The sequence below is a fragment of the Grampus griseus genome (assembly GCF_964374135.1).
Source record: "Grampus griseus genome assembly, chromosome: 1".
In the NCBI taxonomy this organism is placed as follows: Eukaryota; Metazoa; Chordata; class Mammalia; order Artiodactyla; family Delphinidae; genus Grampus; species Grampus griseus.
The window spans coordinates 150886900-150908557 of NC_139017.1; the positions used below are offsets into that span (position 1 = coordinate 150886900).

At 41.0% G+C, this 21658-nt stretch overlaps 1 protein-coding gene across 2 annotated transcripts in view; it reads right to left on the minus strand.

The window, feature by feature from the left end:
- ZMPSTE24 (zinc metallopeptidase STE24) overlaps nucleotides 1-21658 on the minus strand; it is a 48902-nt gene that overhangs the window by 23023 nt on the left and 4221 nt on the right. For both annotated transcript variants that reach the window (XM_082664808.1, XM_082664807.1), the window contains exons 3-6: nucleotides 16324-16410; nucleotides 5095-5211; nucleotides 4562-4714; nucleotides 3068-3209 (exon numbers count right to left, since the gene is read on the minus strand). In XM_082664808.1, coding sequence (XP_082520934.1) covers nucleotides 3068-3209; nucleotides 4562-4714; nucleotides 5095-5211; nucleotides 16324-16410 — 499 coding nt within the window. The remainder of the gene's footprint in view (nucleotides 1-3067; nucleotides 3210-4561; nucleotides 4715-5094; nucleotides 5212-16323; nucleotides 16411-21658) is intronic.

Here is a 21658-nt window from a genome sequence, read left to right on the forward strand (position 1 = left end):
CCTATCTGTTGTTTATATTCTCAAGCATAGTTTTTTCCCTGACCAGTATTAGAATTCCCTTGCAGAGTTTAGGGAATTTCGCATCATGCAAGTCTTGTGAGAGACTGCTTCTCATTTGAGAAATCTAAAAAGCTAGCTATCTGCTTCCCCAAGCACTCCTGGCAGCTAGCCCAGTGCCCTGGCTCAGTCAATCAGATGCACCCACTGGGGACTCTGAAACAGTTAGCTAATTACATAAAGAAGCAGGGCAGTGAGGAATGAATTCTGCAGGTGCTAGTGGAAGGGATGTTAGGGATACACACTGCTGACTCCAACATCAGGAGCCACTAGCAGTGTCCTCCCCAGACTGGTTCTGCAGGATGATTCTGAGTTCCTGGTCTCCCGATGGAGAGTCCACTTCCCAAGTCTGGTAAACTTAACTTTCCTGGTGACTTTGTGAGTTATCAAATATTGTTTCAATAAGGAATTTCTCTGGTTAAGTCAGCTATAGTCGGTTTCTATGGCTGGCATGCAACTAACTACTGCTTGTAGAACTCTAGTACAATGTTCAATAGGTATATAACACACCCATCAGAACTTAAACCCTCACAGACCTGCTCTTCTCCCAGTTTTTTCCCATCTTAGTAACCATTTATCCAACTGCTTAGTCCAAAAATCTAGGTCATTATCTTTGATGTCTCTTTCTCTCTTATTCCTTTACATGTCATCTACCGGCAAATTCCATCAATTCTACCTCTAAAACACATCCCCAGTATATCCACTTCTCTCCATCAATTACTACTATTCTAGTCTAAGCCACATTATCTCCTCCTGAACAGCACTGGCCTCCTAACTGCTCTCCCTGCTTCTACTCTTGCCTCCCCTACCGTCTATTCTCTATATAGCAACATAAAATAGGTAAAAAGTACAAACTAGGCCATGTCACTTTCCTGCCTAAAACCTTCAATAGCTTTAACCCTAGACTTAAAATAAAATCCAAGCTCCTTACTCTGATTTACAAAGGCCTATGTGGTCTGACTCTCGCCTATGTCTCAGATTTCATGTCATAACACTTTCCTGCCATGAGGTAGCCACACTGGACTTTTTTCTGTTTCTTGAAGATACAGAGCTCTGGAGGGTCTCTCCATTGATCTTGGCACGGATGGCTCCTTCCTTCAGATCTCAGCTTAAATTCATTTGCTCAGAGATGTCTTGTCTGATGACCTAATCGTAAGTATCTACTCAGCCATTCTTTATCACTTCACATCAGTTTAATTCTCTGCACAGTGCTTACTATCTGATATTTTCTGAGAGCAAGACTCTTGGTTTTTCACTCGGTTTTTCCTTTCAATTTACAAATCCATCATGTGTGTTGTTATTGTTATTAACAACATTCTTTTACTCAAAATATTTTTGACAACATTATTAACAACAACAGAAACATGCATTGCAGATGAGTAACTTCTGTTTAGCAGAGGTAAGTTGTCCAAAGTCACACAGGGAATCTGTGCTAGAACTAGAATTTAAACGCAAACCTATTGGCTCCACAGCCTGACCTCTGAAATGCTACCCTCCACCTACTCAAATCTCGATTTTCCACAAAGTCCCAGCTTATGTTATAACCCTCCATAAAGCCTTCCCTGACTATTTCAGCTAAAATCATATAGCACTGATGGTATAGATCACATATCTTCTCGACTACCTCTACTGTCATAGCATTAGCATTCACGTTATCTGATTATAAGTGATCGGCAACTTAGGTTGCCCCTTCAGTAAAAGCGCCTCAGAGATTGTCCTACTATACTGATCATTGTGCTACTAGTTTAATATTATTAAAAGACTAGTAATCTCAGAGGCCAAAGCAGTAGTATGAATTGGCTTATTTTTCTACTATTTCCCCATAGACATGTTCTAATTGTGCCTTTAGTTGGCTGCCAAATGCCTGAGATTTCTATACCCTTCTCGTTGCTGTTAATTCATTCTTTCCAGTTGTGACCATCTCTGTCCTCCTGGACCCTGCAATTACTTCTCAGTTTCTACTCCTTCATCCGCCATAGCTACTTCTCAATGGTGATTTTTACTTTAGAGGAGGAATGGGCAAACTGTGGCTTGCAGGTCAAATCAAACCTGCCACTTATTTTTATAAATAAAGTTTTATTAGAAAACAGCCATGCTTGTTTCTTTATGTATTACTATGGCTGCTTTTGTACTATCATGGCAGAGTTGAATAGTTGCAACAGAGACCATGTGACCTGCAAAGCCTAAAATAATTACCGTCTAGCCCTTTACAGAAAGCATTTGCCAGACCACAGTTCAGAGGAAGCAAAACTGAAACCCAGAGATGCAAAGTGACTTGTCCAAGGTCCCACAGCTGGTAAGTGGCAGAGGCAGAACTACACTCATTCATTTACATGGATTTTAATTTACAGATTCTGAAAGTCATGGTACCACACAGTTTTTCTTTGCATCTTTGTAGGTTTCCTTGAGACTTTAGTAGTCTTACACAAGCTAACAGATAGATAGCTTAATTTTCAAAAGCAATCATCAGAAAAGCAGAGTATAACTAATCCAAAATACCAAGTGGCACCAATCTTGGGTAATCTGCAGGTGAAATCAGAGTCCTGCAGAACACTGGAAGTTTTCTTGGTGGAGACAAAGCCAATAACATTGGTTTTGTTTTTGAGCCCCCAAACCACTGCCAAATGGAATCTAAGCAAGAGTCCAACTCAGTTACATATAGGAGCCAGGCAGGTAATAGAAGTGAAAAAATCAGTCTAATATTATGACATAGCAGGGAGTGATAAAGGCCTTGGTGCAGAATTAAAAACAATAAAACCAACCAAACATAGCTGCAGGCAGGAGCAGGACTTGGCATCAGGCCACCAGTTTCTATCCCTGGACTATGTCAGCAATTCTTATAAATCTTCAAAAGCCAAAATGTAAAATCCTAATCTTTAAATAACAAAAACAAACAAACAAAAAAAAACCCCAAACCAACTGATTTGTTCTTTTATTAAAGCTTTAAGAATAAACTAATCAAATAAAACAAATCACTCAAATAAAATCTTCTTACCCCAGGGAGCCTTACCTTGAACAACATACACCTTAGTCAAAGGGAAGTCAATACTCTTTGCCATGATTTCAATTTCTTGTTTAAGCTTTCCCTCAGGAAGAGGTGTGAATTTGTCAAATAAAGGGGCAATGTAATCAGCATAGATGGTGACAAGCACCTGAAACGCAAATATGAGAACAACCTATGAATATGTCCTTAAAGAGAAACTACTCTATACAGATTCAGTATTAAAACTATGTGATCCCAGCCCTGAGAACAGGGACCTTATCTTATTTGCTCTCGTATTCCCAGCCCGAAATAGTACCAGTACAGCATTCAATATCTGTTTGATGAATTAAATCAAAATGAATAGTCTCTATATGGTAATAACTGAAAAGCCAAATGGTCCATTCAAAACTATCTTGGGGATTTCTGACACTTCATGAGCCCATCATAACTTGGAATTCTGTCTTTCAAGGTAATCATAATAGACTTGAAGTGTTTGCTAAAAAAAGAACTACTAGAGCTTGACTGTGTGCTATTATTTGGTTTGCCTGCTAATATTACTGACCTGCAGTTCATAACTATACACACTGGTTGAAACAGTACTTCCTTAAGCATTTTGGGAGCATTTCCTCTGCTCTCTCTCCTGTCACTTCAATTTGCCATACAACATATATTTGTAAGTCCAATTAGCACCCATTTTCCAGTCATGATCCCACCAGCAGGAGGTGAAGCAATAAGCATCATGGTAATTCAGACTAAAAGAAACCTCACCATCAGTGCAGCTGAAGAGCTGATAGGACGTATTTTCTGGGGGCTGTTAACAGGTCATTTTGATTGTGTTGTAGTGTTTGTGCTGTGAAGCAGTTTGGAATATCGGAAAGAGAAGAGGAAAAGAAGATGTGAAGAAGGGACAATGGAGAAGTGGAGAGAGGAAAAAGGAGGGAGAAGGAAGAGAGGGAAGAAGGGGGGGCTGTGGGGGGAAAAGGGAAGAGGCAGGGCGACGGGGAGGGGCAGGAGGAGGGGGCAAGGGACAGAGAAGAAGGGGTAAAGGGCAAAGGGGAGAGGAGGAAGGGAAAGGCAGGGGAAGGAGGGCAGGAGAAAGCAGACACGTTTATGCTTTCTTTTTCTTATCCCGCTTACATCTATTCTCTCTCCAAAATATCCATGGTTTTTAGACACTGGAGCTCAGTCAAGAGTCATCAAATTGTCAAACTTAGTCATCACTCTGGTGGCAACTCACAAATGCACAGCCCCAAACTGCTTGACAACTGCATCATTAAAGGTAACTAACAACTAGCTTCTAGAATCTATAAGAGCCAGTATAAGGAGAAGAAAATCTATGGTCAGAGTCAACTCTCCCATTTCTATAGCTAAAAGCAGAAAACAGAAGAGGAATTTATATGAGCACCTATTTATATTTCTTCTGCTTCTTAAGAATCATTTAAATGCTAATGAAGATTAAATGACAGTTATCTCACCAAGGAACATTTTGTAAAACAAAATCGAAACAAAGATTTCACTTACCAGAGACACAACTAGTGTGAACAGCCAGGCATAAATAAAAAAATAGTCTCCCCCAATTTTAATAATGTAAAGTAGAAGTGCAGACACGGGTAATAAAATGCACTGAGTCACAATAAACTTCTTGATTGCATCTTTCATGAAGAACCCCAAAGTCTGAAAAAATAAAAGGTCATCATGAGAAACTACGAAACTGCTTTTAAAATAACAAATAAGTGAATAGAAAGGATACATTATTAAAGCAATTTTAAAAATTAAAAGGCAGTGAGACTACATGACAACAGGTAGCCTAAGACAATAAGTCAATGTCTTGCATTTTATAGTTTAAAATAAACTCATTTAAATGTTATTAGCTGAAAAAACACTAGACATTAGTGCTAGAAGAGTTTATGGCAAGACCTTAAACTATGATCTTTACCATATCTTCAGTTCCTTTTCCCTCGATTAATTCATGCTCTAAAATAGCAAATTATGTTTTAATTATTCCCAGCAGAGGACAAAAGCACAAAAGAGAACATTTGCATTCTCTATTTTACCTGCTGATTGAAACCATGTTTTTCTTCTATCACAAAAGTATTATAAAGACTCCACGGCAAACCAGTCAATGCACTGAAAAGTGTAGCCAACAGCAGAAACACCAAGGACTGAGTGATCTAAACACAAGAAAAAAAGACGCAGTTTTTTAATATTAAGTCATTCTTCAAATGAAATATTAGGGAACCAATCAACGAGTATTTGCTGAGTATTTACTATAACTCAAGCAATGTGCTTGATTCTACGGACCTGAAACATCACTGCTACCCTCAGAGTTTATTTGCAAGACAGGGAGGCACTAAAACACTTCCTCTTTTATTACACGGGCACCATATGAAAGTTAATTGAAGTCATAGAGACAAAAAGGTTAAAAGAACTTAAATTCAGCCACATATGCTGGTGAATTCAAGAAAGGCTTACAACACTGATGAGAAATGGAATGCTACTCTGAAGAAAGAGATAAATTAGTGGGACAGAAGAGGCAAGGAGGAATTCCACACAATTTGCAAAAGCAAGGAGAAAGAAAAGAGCACCTTAAAAGTGAAAGATGACAAGACGATGGGCCTAGTTGGGACCAGGCAGAGAAACATAATGGAGCATCAGGAAAGCTGGGCCAGGGCAGGTGGGGCAGAGTGTGCTAAAGTTTTAACAGAGCCAAAACTCAAGAGAGAAAATAACCCTCTAGAACTCCTTTAATTGCCTTAACAACAGGTCCTTAGGAGATCAAAAGCCAAGAACTGCCTCATTTTTCTTTACAAATATCTTTTCCTATGACAGTGGAGGATGAGGGCTAATTGGTATGAAGGGACTTGGGGGGAGGGGAAGGCAATGAAGCAAATAAAACCCTCGCTCTCCCTCCCACCACACCATCACTCTCCCTCTTACTCCCCAGTGTAAAACTGAATTCTTTTAAGTGTGAGTACACCACCAAAGCATATTTGACTTGGTAGTAAAGATGCAGCCACTATGTTTCTAAACATAGGAAGAGGGAGAAGGGAAGAGGAAAAGAGGAGATTTGTCTGGCTACAACATGCAGGGTGGTTTATGCCAGCATTTGTCCCCAGATGGGAAATGAGAAATTTTTTAAAAGTAGATTCCAGGACTTTCCTCAAAATTACTGAATCGGAATCCCATCTTCAAAAAATACAACCATATTGTATAGATTGTTTGAATACCTGTTTTACTCATTTAACATATCACGAACATCTTTCTATATCAATAAATATAGATCTACTTCATTGCTAATGGCTCCATTACATATATTTCCATTATGTATGTAGCATTCATTCCAATGCTACAATGAACCCGTTTCATTCATTCCCCATAAATTTGTAAAAGTGAAATGTCTGATGTCAGACTTTTTTTTTTTTTTTTTTTTTTTGCGGTACGCGGACCTCTCACTGCCGTGGTCTCTCCCGTTGCAGAGCACAGGCTCCGGACGCGCAGGCCCAGTGGCCATGGCTCACGGGCCCAGCCGCTCCGCGGCATGTGGGATCCTCCTGGACCGGGGCACAAACCCGTGTCCCCTGCATCGGCAGGTGGACTCCCAACCACCACGCCACCAGGAAAGCCCTGGTGTCAAACTTTGAAAAGATTTTTGATACAAACTGCCAAGGTGTCCTCTAGAAAAACTATAATGGTTTTCAGTCTGACAGCACCATGAGACTAGTTCCCTATCCCTCAACAATTCTGTCCTATGATTCTTTTAACTGTTTTTTACCCGATATGATATGATAGGCCAAAACAAAGAAAGAAGCACAACTCCTCGATTCTTCATTGTTGTATTAAAACACATTTCTTTGATTGTCAGTATGGATTTATATTTTTCATGTATTTTATGATCATACGAATTTCTTCCTTTGCCCATTTTTGTGTTGAGGTACTCAATTTTTTCTAAAGTGTTCTTTCGGGACTTCCCTGTTGGCATAATGGTTAAGAATCCGCCTGCCCATGCAGGGGACACGGGGTCGAGCCCCGGTCCGGGAGGATCCCACATGCCGCGGAGCAACTAAGCCCCTGCGCCACAACTACTGAGCCTGCACTCTAAAGCCCGCAAGCCACAACTACTGAAGCCTGCATGCCTGGAGCCTGTGCTCCACAGCAAAAGAAGCCGCCACAATAAGAAGCCCGTGCACTGCGATGAAGAGTAGCCCCCGCTCACCGCAACTAGAGAAAGCCCGTGCGCAGCAACGAAAACCCAACACAGCCTAACTAACTAACTAATTAATTAATTAATTAAAAACTCTAGATCATATTAAAATTTATAGTTTCTTCAGACTCACAGACTTAGAGAACGAACTTATGGTTACCAGGGGGAATGAAGTGGGGAAGGGATAGTCAGGGAGTTTGGGATTGACATGTACACACTGCTATATTTAAAATGGATAACCAGGACCTACTGTACAGCACAGGGAACTCTGCTCAGTGTTATGTGGCAGGCTGGATGGGAGTGGAATTTAGGGGAGAATGGATACATGCATATGTATGGCTGAGTCCCTTTTCTATGCACCTGAAACTATCCCAACATTGTTAATCGGCTATATTCCAATATCAAATAAAAAGTTTAAAAAAATTATAGTTTTTTTTGTTTAAGTATTGTCAATGTATCTTTGTTTATATTTAAATACTCAATTCATCTAAGTCTTTCTTTTTCTTGGAGGATATAAAATTGGAATTTATTTTTTTCTCAGTTGTCCTAAGAAAATTTATAACCTATATATTCCTCACCAATCTGAAATGCCACCTTTATCATATACCAAGATTACATATACTTAGTTAGGCCTGTTTCTGGTACCAATACACTATTTAAAATTTATGATACATTTTAATATCTAAAAGTTACCACTCATTATTTTACTTATTCAGAATCTTTCTGGCTATTTCTCTGTCTTTAGTCTTTCAGATTAACTATAAAATGTTTTATCATGTGCCCTTCACAAGCTGCTCTGGGATTATATCTGGGCTCTATTCTTTTTTTTTGGGGGCTGCATCGGGTCTTAGTTGTGGCACGCAGGCTCTTCGTTGAGGCATGAGGGCTTCTTTCTAGTTGTGGTGTGCAGGCTTCTCTGTAGTTGTGGCGTGTAGGTTTTCTCTCTCTAGTTGTGGCACAGGCTCCAGAGCACGTGGGCTCTGTAGTCTACGGCACGCAGGCTCTCTAGTTGAGGTGCGGGGGCTCAGTAGTTGTGGCGCCCGGGCTTAGTTGCCCTGCAGGATGTGGGATCTTAGTTCCCCGACTAGGGATTGAACTTGCATCACCTGCATTGGAAGGTGGATTCTCTACCACTGGACCACCAGGGAAGTCCCTCTACTCTTTTTTTAAAGTTTATACATCTCTTCTTTAATAATTCACTGAAGAATTGTGATAAGGCACTGATTATCAAGTTTAGCATTCTGCACAGAATGTACCATTTTCTCCTTTTGAAAGTCTAGATTTTGCTCACCTGTAGTCTTCTGAAACATTCTCCATTCTCCCTAGTTTATCAACATATGCCATAAGTTCAAGTTCCTTCTGCACACTAACATATAAATCATCTACGTATGGAGCCTTGAATTAATTTAAGATAACTTGATTTCTTCTTAATCTCATTTATCTTATGCATAAATACCATTTAAAATGAATAATTCTATCAATAAACCATTTTTCTTCTTAAAGAAGATGAACAGTAAGTCTAATTCCCCAATCAGTAGGCTTATTCCCTCCTTAAAACACTAAGATTCCAAGAGCATTGTAAATTATTTTGCCTTAAACAGTAAAACAGCCTCTTAAATGGTCCCCCCGCCTAATATCAATCCCTCCCCTTTCGATCCATCCTAGATGACTCTAAAACTCCACTTCTCTACTTTAAAAGCTCGTAATGGCTCTATAACAGGGGTCCCCAACCCCGGGGCCACAGACCGGTACTGGTCTGTGGCCTGTTAGGAACCAGACCACACAGCAGGAGGTGAGCAGTGGGGGAGCGGGCGAAGCTTCATCTGTATTTACAGCCGCTCCCCATTGCTCGCATTACTGCCTGAGCTCCGCCTCCTGTTCAGATCAGCTGCAGCACTAGATTCCCAGAGCAGCGAACCCTACTGTGAACTACGCATGTGAGGGCTCTAGGTTGTGCACTCCTTATGAGAATCTAATGCCTGATAATCTGAGGTGGAGCTGAGGCAGTGATGCTAGCAGTGGAGAACAACGGCAAATATACATTATCATTAGCAGAGAGGTTTGACTGCACAGAGACCATGATAAATCAATTGCTTGCAGACTCATATCAAAACCCTATCAGTGAGTGGCAAGCAACAATTAAGCATCTGGTGGCAGGCTTCATTGTGGCAAGTGAGTTGATGTACATCAATTGTACAGCTGCACCTAGTGGCAAGCTTTAAGTCAGAATCCGACACGTTTTAGTCTGCGTGTGGCCCGCCCATTAATTTATCTACTTCCATCCGTGCCTCTTTCCCACACTGCACACTTGTCTCAGCCACCGTTTTGGTAAGCCCACAAGCTAACCCTAGCCAGGATGAGTAAAAAAACAAACGTCATTGGAGAGCTTCTTTGGAAAGGGGGAAAGACCCAGTGATGAGACAGCAGAAGACTCTAAGACTGCCAACAAAAAGAAAGCTACATTTAAAAGAAAATACCAAGAGTCCTACTTAAATTACGGGTTCATTGCAACAGGGGATTCACATTCTCCAAGCCTGCTTTATATAATATGTGGCTACCGGCTATCCAATGAAGCCACGAAACCTTCAAAACTGCTTCGCCACATGGAGACCAAGCACCTGCATTGAAAGACAAGCCTTTGGAGTCTTTCAAAGGAAAAAAACCATGAACACGAAGAACAGAAGCAATTATTGAAGGCCACCACTTCATCAAATGTGTCTGCACTGAGAGCATCCTTCTTAGTGGCTAACCGCATAGCTAAAGCTAAGAAGCCCTTCACTACTGGTGAAGAGCTGATCCTGCCTGCTGCTGAGGACATTTGTCATGAACTTTTAGGAGACTGCAGTTCAAAAGGTGGCACGTGTTCCTCTTTCAGCTAGCACCATAACTAGACGAATTGATGAAATAGCAGAGGATATTGAGACACAATTGTTAGAGAGGATTAATGAGTCACCACGGTATGCAATCCAGGTTGATGAGTCTACCGATGTTGACAACAAGGCAACAATGCTTGTTTTTGTGCGATATATTTTTCAGGAAGGTGTGCATGAGGATATGTTATGTGCACTTTTGTTGCCAACCAGCACCACAGCTGCGGAACTATTCAAGTCTTTGAACAATTACATATCAGGAAAACTGAATTGGTCATTTTGTGTCGGTATATGCACGGACAGGGCGGCTGCCACGGCTGGACGGCTTTCTGGTTTCACTACTCGGGTCAAAGAGGTCACTTCTGAATGTGAGTCTGCGCACTGTGTCATCCATAGAGAACTGCTGGCTAACCGAAAAATGTCACCTGAACTTAACAACATTTTGCAGGATGTGATTAAAATTATCAACCACATTAAAGTACATGCCCTTAACTCACATCTGTTCGTGCAGCTCTGTGAGGAGATGGATGCAGAGCACACACATCTTCTCCTTTTTAAAAAAAAAATATATTTTTTTTTCTTTATTTATTTGGCTGAGTTGGGTCTTAGTTGCGGCGTGCGGGCTTCTCTCTAGTTGTGGCACATGGGATCCACAGCGCAAGGGCTCAGTTGCCCTGTGGCATGTGGGATCTTAGTTCCCTGACTGGGGAGCAAACCCGCGTCCCCTGCATTGGAAGGTGGATTCTTTTTTTTTTAAATATATGATTTATTTAAATTTATTTATTTATGGCTGTGTTGGGTCTTCGTTTCTGTGCAAGGGCTTTCTCTAGTTGTGGCAAGAGGGGGCCACTCTTCATCGCAATGCGTGGGCCTCTCACTATAGCGGCCTCTCTCGTTGCGGAGCACAGGCTCCAGACGCACAGGCTCAGTAATTGTGGCTCACGGGTCCAGTTGCTCCGCGGCATGTGGGATCTTCCCAGACCAGGGCTCGAACCCATGTCCCCTGCATTGGCAGGCTGATTCTCAACCACTGCGCCACCAGGGAAGCCCTGGAAGGTGGATTCTTAACCACTAGCCTACCAAGGAAGTCCCATGTCTTCCCTTATACACAGAAGTGAGATGGCTTTCTAAAGGTAGATCACTGGCCAGAGTTTTTGAGGTAACGAGAGCCACTCCAGAAATTTCTTTTAGAAAAACAGTCACCACTGGCAGCACATTTCACTGACACAGAATGGGTCACAAAACTTGCTTACTTGTGTGACATATTCAACCTGCTCAACGAACTCGATCTGTCACTTCAGGGGAGAACAACTGTGCTCAAGTCGACAGATAAAGTGGCGGGATTCAGAGCCAAACTGGAATTATGGGGTCGACAAGTGAACACTGGGATTTCTGACATGTTTCAAACATTAGCAGAGATTTTGAAAGAGACTGAGCGAGGGCCTTCTTTCTCCCAGCTGGTGCATGATCACCTATCTCAGCTTTCAAAAGAGTTTGAGCATTACTGCCCAACCACAAAAGACCCCCGAACTGGCAAGGAATGGATCTGTGACCCATTTGTGAATAAGCCAGGTGAACTAACTTTGTCTGTGCTAGAAGAAGATCAACTGCTTGAGATCGTAAGTGACAGTGGCCTTAAAAGTGTGTTTAAGACAACTTCAAATCTCCATACATTCTGGATGAAAATCAAGGTGGAATATCCTGAGATTGACACAAAAGCACTGAAAAGCCTGCTTCCATTTCCAACATCCTGTCTTTGTGAAGCAGGGTTTTCTGCAGTGACAGCAACCAAAACGAGACCACAGAGACATAAGCAACACACTTCGGGTGTCACTGTCTCCTGTCACCCCCAGATGGGATCATGTAGTTGCAGGAAAACAAGCTCAGGGCTCCCACTGTTTCTGCATTATGGTGACTTGTATAATTATTTCATTATATTTTACAATGTAATAACAATAGAAATAAAGTACACAATAAACGTAATGTGCCTCAGTGGTTAAGAATCCGCCTGCCAATGCAGGGGACATGGGTTCGAGCCCTGGTCCAGGAAGATCCCACATGCCAAGGAGCAACTAAGCCCGTGTGCCACAACTACTGAGCCTGCGCCCTAGAGCCCACAAGCCACAACTACTGAGCCCATGTGCTTAGAGCCTGTACTCCGCAACAAGAGAAGCCACCACAATGAGAAGCCCGCGCACCACAACAAAGAGTAGCCCCGGCTCGCCAGAACTAGAGAAAGCCCACGCGCAGCAACGAACACCCAACATAATCTAAATAAATAAATTAATTTTTTTAAAAAAATGTAATGCTCCTGAATCATCCTGAAACCATTCCCCATTGTCCCCCCACCCCATCCATGGAAAAATTGTCTTCCATGAAACCGGTCCCTGGTGCCAAAAAGGTTGGGGACCACTGCTCTATAAGACTGCAAACTCATTATACTTTTAAAGATTTTCATAATCCAACCCCAAAATGCTACTTTTCACTACTCTTCTCTAAGACCCTTCTACTCCTAACAGACAACTGTGAGCTGGAGTTTAGACAGGTGACTGAGTTAAGGAAGATATTCTATCTGAAAAAAAGGAGTTGTGACAGTCACACTGGGGAAGTTGGAGAATACACAAACCTCCAGGAGTTTTTCTCAGAAGATCTCTAATTCTAATTCAGGAAGGAGAAAATATCCTAGGAATAAGATCTACTGGGCAGTGAGGGGAAGGGGTTTTGACTCATAGCTTCTCAAAGGCAACAAGATCTGGGCTCTAGCCCTATCAGTGAACACTTGAAGACTCCAGGACACAGAACATTATAAAGTGCTGCGCCATGAGGGCAGAGTGATCCAGACCAAAACATCCTGATGGCACAGTTCACCTCTTGTTTGAGATGAACCTATTCATTCCATCTTATATGTATAATGTGGCAACAGAACTCTGGAGCATCCTGAGTCATTAAGTTGATTACCTGCTGAAAAAGGCTGGGCCAAATATCACTGTCAAAAAATAAGGACACTGATTATAAGACCATTTGTTGGTAGTTTGGAAAGCAGAAAGTCCTGCCAAAAGACACACTGCCTATGCCTAAGGATAAGCTGAGGTCCACTTAGTTTTCTTCTTCTTTTTCTAGTGAAGAAATTGGTTTTAATTATATGAGAAGTAGATGTTCATTGCTGAATTTTCTTAAGAGATAAGCAAAAATAAGGAAATAAAAATTGCCAAAATTCTCTCCTGAGAAAACCACTTTTGGAATTTTGGTATATACTATTTCAGACTTCTTATAGATGTGGAATATGTGCACAACGACATGTGTACAAGGATGGGCACGAGTGTATGCAATTAAGAAAAATTGAACTGTACTTCCCTGGTGGCGCAGTGGTTAAGAGTCCACCTGTCAATGCAGGGGACACGGGTTCGATCTCTGGTCCAGTAAGGTCCCACATGCTGCGGAGCAACTAAGCCTGTGTGCCACAACTACTAAGCCCGTGTGCCACAACTACTGAAGCCCAAGCACCTAGAGCCTGTGCTCCGCAACAAGAGAAGCCACTGCAATGAGAAGCCCATGCACTGCAATGAAGAGTAGCCCCCGCTCGCCACAACAAGAGAAAGCCCGCGTGCAGCAACGAAGACCCAACATAGGAAGGAAGGGAGCTGGGGGAGGCGGGCAGGGGAAGAAAGGAAGGAAGGAAGGCAGAGAGGGAGGGAGGGAGGGAGGAAGGAAGATTGAACCAATCTAAATGTTCATCATCAGGACACTAGTTATATTAAAAATCTGTATGGATATTCACACACACTTTTACTTACTTATGTTGCTTCATAAGTGACTTTTCCATTCAACAAGTTCCATTCAATAAGTTGTATAAAATAACAGCACAATAACATTTTTTCCCTGACTGGCAAAAGTTAAAAATCATGTATATAATAAGTACTGGTGAGGATCCAGGGAAAGGGTATTTTAGTGCTTCATACATTATGAAACAACAAAACCCAAAAAAGCTTGTTTCAGGTGGGAATGTGGTCAGCTGTTTCCTCTGTACCATGTACATTAGATTTGAATTTCTTTTTCTTTTTTTTGGCCGCGCCGCACAGCATGCAGGATCTTAGTACATCAGCTAGGGATTGAACCCATGCCCCCTGAGTGGAAGCGTGGAGTCTTAACCACTGGACTGCCAGGGAAGTTCCTAGATTTGAATTTCAATTCCAGTGTTATCATCTTCTATTTCTTTGCTACACTTTCATCCTTGTTGGCCAATTCCCTCTTTCAGTGATCCATCTTTGTAAAATGTCATGTGGATGTATAGCCGGGAGACCAGGAGGCAAGACGACTGCACGCTCTGAATCACTGAATAGCAGATGTGCAGTGACCAGTCACCAGCAGAATTTGAAAAGACTGACATGATTGGTCACTGCATGAGCATCTGTTATTTGCACAGTGATCTGTGAACTGAAGAGCTAGCAGGGAACTTGTACTTTATGCCTGTAACATACTGTGGTAACTGAAATTTAAACCTGCTGAGGGACTGGTGTTACTAACTAAACCATGGTAAGTGAAATGTGTGTATATCAGAACTGTGCAGAGTGAGGACTGCCAGTACCATGCAGCCATTAAAGAAAACAAAGATCTATATAAACAGACAGGAAGAGATCTCTAAAGCATTGTTAAATACAAAAATAATGTCTCAGAACATTATATAAAATATGTCCCATTAACGTAAGGAATATTTTTATATGTATGTATATAAATTGGGTTTATTCGTTCAACAAATACTTATGGAATACCTACACCATGATTGGCATTGTTCTAGGCACAAGTCACAGCAGTGAAGAAATTATGTAAGGTCTCTGTCCCCTTGGAGCTTAAAAGTCTTGTCAGGGTGACAGATAAAAAGTAAACGAATAAACAGTAAGATAAATGCAAATAGTGGTAAGTGCCTCTATAAAGAAAATAAAATAAGGTGATATGCTTCACTAAAGAGTGACAGAGGGGGAATCCCCCGGCAGTCCAGTGGTTAGGACTGTGCGCTATCACTGCCAAGGACCTGGGTTCAATCCCTGGTTAAGGAACTAAGATCCCACAAGCCACATGGCTCGGCTGGGGAAAAAAAAAAAAAGAAGAGTGACAGAGGGATGCTATTCTAGATGAGAGTGGTCAGAGAAGGCCTCTCTGAGAAAGTGACATTGAAGATGGGAACTAAAATAGGAGCCAGTCATGTTTATACAAAACCACCTTAAATTTTTTATGAAACAATACAGAGAACATGCAGTTAAACTCTAACAGCGCATATAGCAGGTCAGGACAGAGTCTATAAAGATACAGAGATATCACAGGAAGAAGAGGTCTTAAAGAGTTTGGCTCCTTTAGAAAACGGTACACAGAAAAGGGATACAGGATGAGCTGAATTAAAGCCCAAGGTACCTACATGTATAGATAAGACCCAACATTTCAAATAAACAATCAGGAAGGAGAGAACAGACTTGGCAATTTCCAAGAAAGAATCAAAAGCAGTGTCCCAGCATCCGTTACAGGCAGAAAGTCTCAGGTCGAAGGCTTTGATTCCAATAACTGGAATTCCTGGAAGAGTGGGCAGTCAACTCAAGCAGCTCAGTGGAGATTCTAAGAGGTATACTCTCTGTCTCTGTTGAAAGTATCTGCTAAGCATGTGTGGCACAGGGTATCTGCTTAGCGTGAGTTCAACATAATTCATGCTTCCCCTTTCATAGAGTTGTTCCCAAGAAGCAGCTGCCTACCAGAGACTACATTACTCAGCTCTCTTGCATCTGAGACTAAATGACCGGCTCACCAATGAAATGTGAATGCCAAGGACAGGTATCACTTCGGAGCCAAGGGAGTTAAGAAGGGGATGTACTTTCTTCACCCTCTCATTCCATCTGCCTGTTGGATGCAGAGAACTTAGGGGCACTTAGGGAATGGCAGAGCCATATAAGAAGAGACTGGGTCTCTGACTTACCACATAAAAGATGTCACCTGCTGACACCCAAAATACTCACACTGGGTTATTATGTGATTAAGAAATAAACTACTGTAATAAGCCATTGAAATTCTGGGGTTTGCTACAGTAACTTGCATTATGCTAACACAGGTCAACAAGGACTGCAGAGACAGAGAAGTCTAATAACGGTAGAAGCCAAAAAATTAACTTTAGTAGAAAGCTGGCCAAGGAAAAAGAAAGACTGACAAATATATGCTAATGAATGACATACCTCATATTCTGGTCCAAAGCCAGCATAGCCACAGAACCGCCCAGAGAGTCTCCAGAGATAAGGGATTCCTCCAAAGAGAAGAATAAGCTATAAAACAAAGCACATGTTGGTCACATTGAAGCAGTACTAGAAACTATCATATGAAAGTATGTTAAAAAAAGAGAGAGATCTTATTTAGGATAAAATATGCATTTAGACAGATACAAACCAATTGAGATCCTAAGTTTACACTGTTAAAAGGTTTTTGCCTGTACACTTTATACGGATGAACTGTATGATTTGTTAATTTACCTCAATAAAGCTGTTTAGAGAAAAAAAAAAACTTTTGTCAAAAGACCTTAATAATCAGGAACTAAGCTTAGAAAGGCTAAGCAACATGTCGAAAATCCCACAGCTAACAAGTGAAAGAAATGGAATTTGAGCCAGGTTTTATGGCTCCATAGCTGGCTTTTCCTTGAAAGAAAATAGCCTCTTGGTTAGGACAAAGCATTAGTATCGGTATAAGTACAGAGTCATGTCCACCTACCATGTTGGGGGACAGAATGAGCTATCAGAGCCTTCTCTGGGTCAGGAAAAAGTGAATCCTGAGGTAGGAGTCAGGGTATCATAGGAGTAAGGCACTTTCTCAGCACCACCCTTTGTCTTGGGCAGATAAAGCGAACACAGATATTCACCAAACCAATAAGACATATGAATGAGGGAGCAGCTCTTAAAATGTGAAAAGAATACATGCTTACAAAACACGACTTCTCACAACAGATACCAAGTTCGTGGAATCATTTTGCCCAGAGGAGTCAACGTACTGTTTCTTCACTTGTGGAGCCCCGGAGTGTGATCACACTCCTTGGTTAGAAGCACAATATTCCCATCCATTCAGACATGGTTCCTTGTGGCTTTGAGGGGTTTGGGCACTATCATATATTTCTTAGGTGTCCTTTCAATCTACTTTCCATTTTTATATATGTATCCATAAATAATAAAGCGGTTTACATATGCTTTTTAAGAATATATATATATATGTGTATATATACACACACACACACACACACACACACACACACACACACACACACACACACACAGGGACTTCCCTGGTGGCGCAGTGGTTAAGAATCAGTCTGCCAATGCAGGGGACACGGGTTTGAGCCCTGGTCCGGGAAGATCCCACATGTCGCGGAGCAACTAAGCCCGTGCGCCACAACTACTGAGCCTGCACTCTCAGCCCACGAGCCACAACTACTGAGCCTGCATGCCACAACTACTGAAGCCCGAGCACCTAGAGCCCGTGCTCCGTAACAAGAGAAGCCACTACAATGAGAAGCCTGTGCACCACAATAAAGAGTAGCCCCTGCTCGCCACAACTAGAGAAAGCCTGCGCGCAGCAACGAAGACCCAACGCAGCCAAAAATAAATAAATAAATAAATTTATTTAAAAAAAATTTTTTTTAAAAAGAATATATATATATACACATATAAATGACATCATATTGTATTTATCATTCTACAACTTACTTTTTACACTCTACACCTTTTTAGACCAATATACGGTGAGTTTTAACTCTATTTGGTATTATCAGCTTTTTCTTTAAAGTGTTTACATCAATTTACACTCCCATTAGCCATACTTGAGCATTCTTATTTCCCCACAATCACACTCATACTTGATGCTATTCATCTCTTAGACTTTTACCAGTATGCAGGGGATTGATACAATACCATGGGTCGCAAATATGGTCTCTGGACAGCAGCATCAGTGTCGCTGGGAACATGCTAGAAATGAAAAGTCTCAGCCTCCACTCCAGAACTACTGAATCAGAAACTGGAAGTGGGGCCTAAGAGTCAGTCTCCAGTTAAATGTGATGTACATCAAAGTTTGAAAATCACTGTTTTAACAGACTGCCTTTTTAAAGGCCCCTCAACTCTACATCCAGCTATTTCCACTTTACTTTAACTAACTCAATCTTGGATATAAACTGTTTTCCCAGAAGACATGCTTTGGCACCACTGTATGTGGTATATGCTCCACTTGTTGAACTAATTGACTTGGGATGGCATTTCCTTCATCCTATTCTCAATACTAATAAATAATGCAGAATTAAGGATTTATAATGCTTTGGGGGAAAGGCTGGAACACCTACTATTGAAAGTCCAGCTTTCTTTTTTTTTTTTTTTTTTGGCTGCGTTGGGTCTTCTTTGCTGCACGTGGGCTTTCTCTAGTTGCAGCGAGTGGGGGCTACTCTTCGTTGTGGTGTGCAGGCTTCTCATTGCGGTGGCTTCTCTTGTTGCAGAGCACTGGCTCTAGGCACTCAGGCTTCAGTAGTTGTGGCTCGCGGGCTCTAGAGTGCAGGCTCAGTAGTTGTGGCGCACGGGCTTAGCTGCTCCGCGGCATGTGGGATCTTCCCAGACCAGGGCTTGAACCCATGTCCCCTGCATTGGCAGGTGGATTCTTAACCACTGCGCCACCAGGGAAGTTCCAAAAGTCCAGGTTTAAGTAAGTATCAAGGGTACCTTTAATATGAACTTTGAATGCATTTATGAATGCATTTGGAAACTGCTATTGCAAACTTGCTTAGCATGCTTTGGGGAATAAAAAACAAAACACGGTGAACAGTGAAGTTTCTCTGTATTGATAGGATGTCCTGTAAAAAGAACTAATGATGCCTGCGAAAACAAGTCCTGTGCTTCCACATATATTATTTCACTAACGTCTTGAGAAGCAGGCAGGGCAGGGAGCATAGTCATCTCGATTTTACAGATAAGGCAACTGAAACTCAGAAATGTTAAAGTAACTTGCCCAGAGAAACCCAGTGACTAAGTAATTGCTATGTGTTGAGTACTATACTAATTGCTTCATTACATTATCTTACTCAGTCCCTGCCACAAAACATATGAAATATGGTTTAATATCTATCTTCTTCTCATCTTAAAGAGGAGAAAAAATGAGACTCAAAGAGGCTAAACTGCTGACTCAGAAACAAGCAGAAATTGGAGAAGCTGTAATTTGAACTTTTCTACTCTGCCCGACTCTACTCCCCAGTCATTCCATTTCTTGAGAGGGCTCTTTATTGACACCTATGAGATATCAGGAAAGTTTGTCTCAGAAAGGGGGGACATTTTATCGCTGGGTGCTCTGTCACATTTGTGTGAACAGTGGCATCTGTAATTTGTCACAAGGGCCTCTTATGTTCCCTCAGGTAGAAAGTACCACGGCAAAAAAAAAGTCTAAATTAATCTTTGCACTTGTTCTTTGTGACCAAAGCTTACAAACCAATTAATTTTAATCAACACAAAATAGGAATTAATGAAATTGTTTTCAAACAGAACAGGATTTCAAAGTAACACAAAATACTTCCTATCTAATGGAAAATGTAGTTTACTAATTCCCCAAGGATAAATTTAGCACCTTCATGCTGCAGTCCCTAGAGTTTCAAAAATGGTTTCTTCTGTGTAATTTTAAAGACTCAGAAGAGCAGAGTTTGAAATTCAGTTCTCCCATTTAGCAGTGAGTGTCACTTGGCCATTATATGGGCAAGCCATTTAATTTCTCTGAGTCTTTGCTTTAACCACACTAGTCTTAGTATTCAATATTTGTCAATGCAAATTTTGTGACTAACTAGACAATTTTGTAATCATTTAACAAAGCTACAAACAGCCAGTTTCTTCTCTTTAAGTGAGGAAGCAATTATGGTAGCCAATCTCAATTATTTTTACATGTCTGTATCTTTGCCATAAGCTTCTTTGCCTTAAATATCTTGCTGCAAACATTTTCGCTGCATAACCAAACGGCTGTAAGGAAATTTTGCTGTGAAAGATAAAATAACTGGTTGACAGTTTTGGGGTTGACAGTTTGGTTTCAACTGGTTAGTATATCCTCCAGTTAGCAATGTTTTTGATGGCTTTATTGAGCTGACAGATGATTTGCCCCAAGAGTTGGTTTCTTACTTTGAAACACACTACTTTGGAGGAGAAAGAGGTCTCCAAGGTGCAAAGTTGAACCCACATTTCCCATAGAGCTTCGGAACATCTATCAGTGGACATCTGACTACATACCAAGAACGAACTATGGTATAGAGGCTTTCACAACGCAATACAGAGCTCAGTTACAAATATGCCTCCTAGTATTTGAAAACTGATACTTCTCTTAACAAAGGAAGAAGTTTTAGCAAAAAAGAAAAAGTGCAATTGTGAACGATGAGACAAATCAACAAGAAAAAAACTATAAAATACTATGAACAGAAGACTTGGAAGACAAGTGCTTAGGTACAATTCACAAAATAAAATCAGTTATTTGTGCAGTATTGTCATGAATCCACACACATTTTAAATGTATTCAAATGTTTTGTATTTTGCAATGAAGTCTTTTTAATTTTGTTATTCATTTTACGTGTTTATGTCCTTTTTAATGCCCCTCTTTTATTTTTCATTATTTTATCTTTTACTGCAAAATTGCCTTACAGTCAATTGGTTATGTGGTGAAAATGCTTACAGCAAAGCTGTCTACAGCAAACATGCTTATGGTGAAAGTACCTACAACCTTATTATCAATTTAGGAATCTTTCTCTTAGTGGTACTGAGGGACCTAAAAGAGTTCTGGAGGAATTATGACAGAGCATTTTTTCAAAAAGAATATAAAGTCAAGCCATGCAAAGACATGGGAGACTCTTAAGTGCATATTACTAAGTGAAAGAAGCCAATTTGAAAAGGCTATAAACTACATGATTCCAACTATATAACATTTTGGAAAAGGCAAAACTATGGGAATGACAAAAAGGTGAGTTGACGCCGAGGATTAGCGGGGAGGCAGGGATGAATAGACAGAGCACAGAGGATTTTTAGGACAGTGAAGCTATTCTGTATGGCACTGTAATGGTGAATACAAGTCATTATATTTTTGTCCAAACCTATAGAATGGAAAACGCCAAAGGCGATGGTAATGTAAACTATGGATTTTGAGTTATAATGATGTGTCAGTGTAGGTTCATCTATTCTAACAAATGTACCACTGTGACTCCGGACATTGACAGTGGGAGAGTTCTGCGCATATGTGGGGGCGTGGGGTGTATGGGAACGCTCTGTACTTTCTGCTCAAATTTGCTGTCAACCTAAAACTGCTCTAAATAATAGTTTATTTTTTAAAAAGAATATATACCCATTTTTCATTAATATAAACTTCTGGATTCTATTCATGTTTATATCACTTTATATTGCACTATTTTGTAGCCCTTAAAAATTTCAACAAGGGATTTCCCTGGTGGCACAGTGGTTGGGAGTCCACCTGCCAAGGCAGGGGACACGGGTTCGAGCCCTGGTCCAGGAAGATCCCACGTGCCAAGGA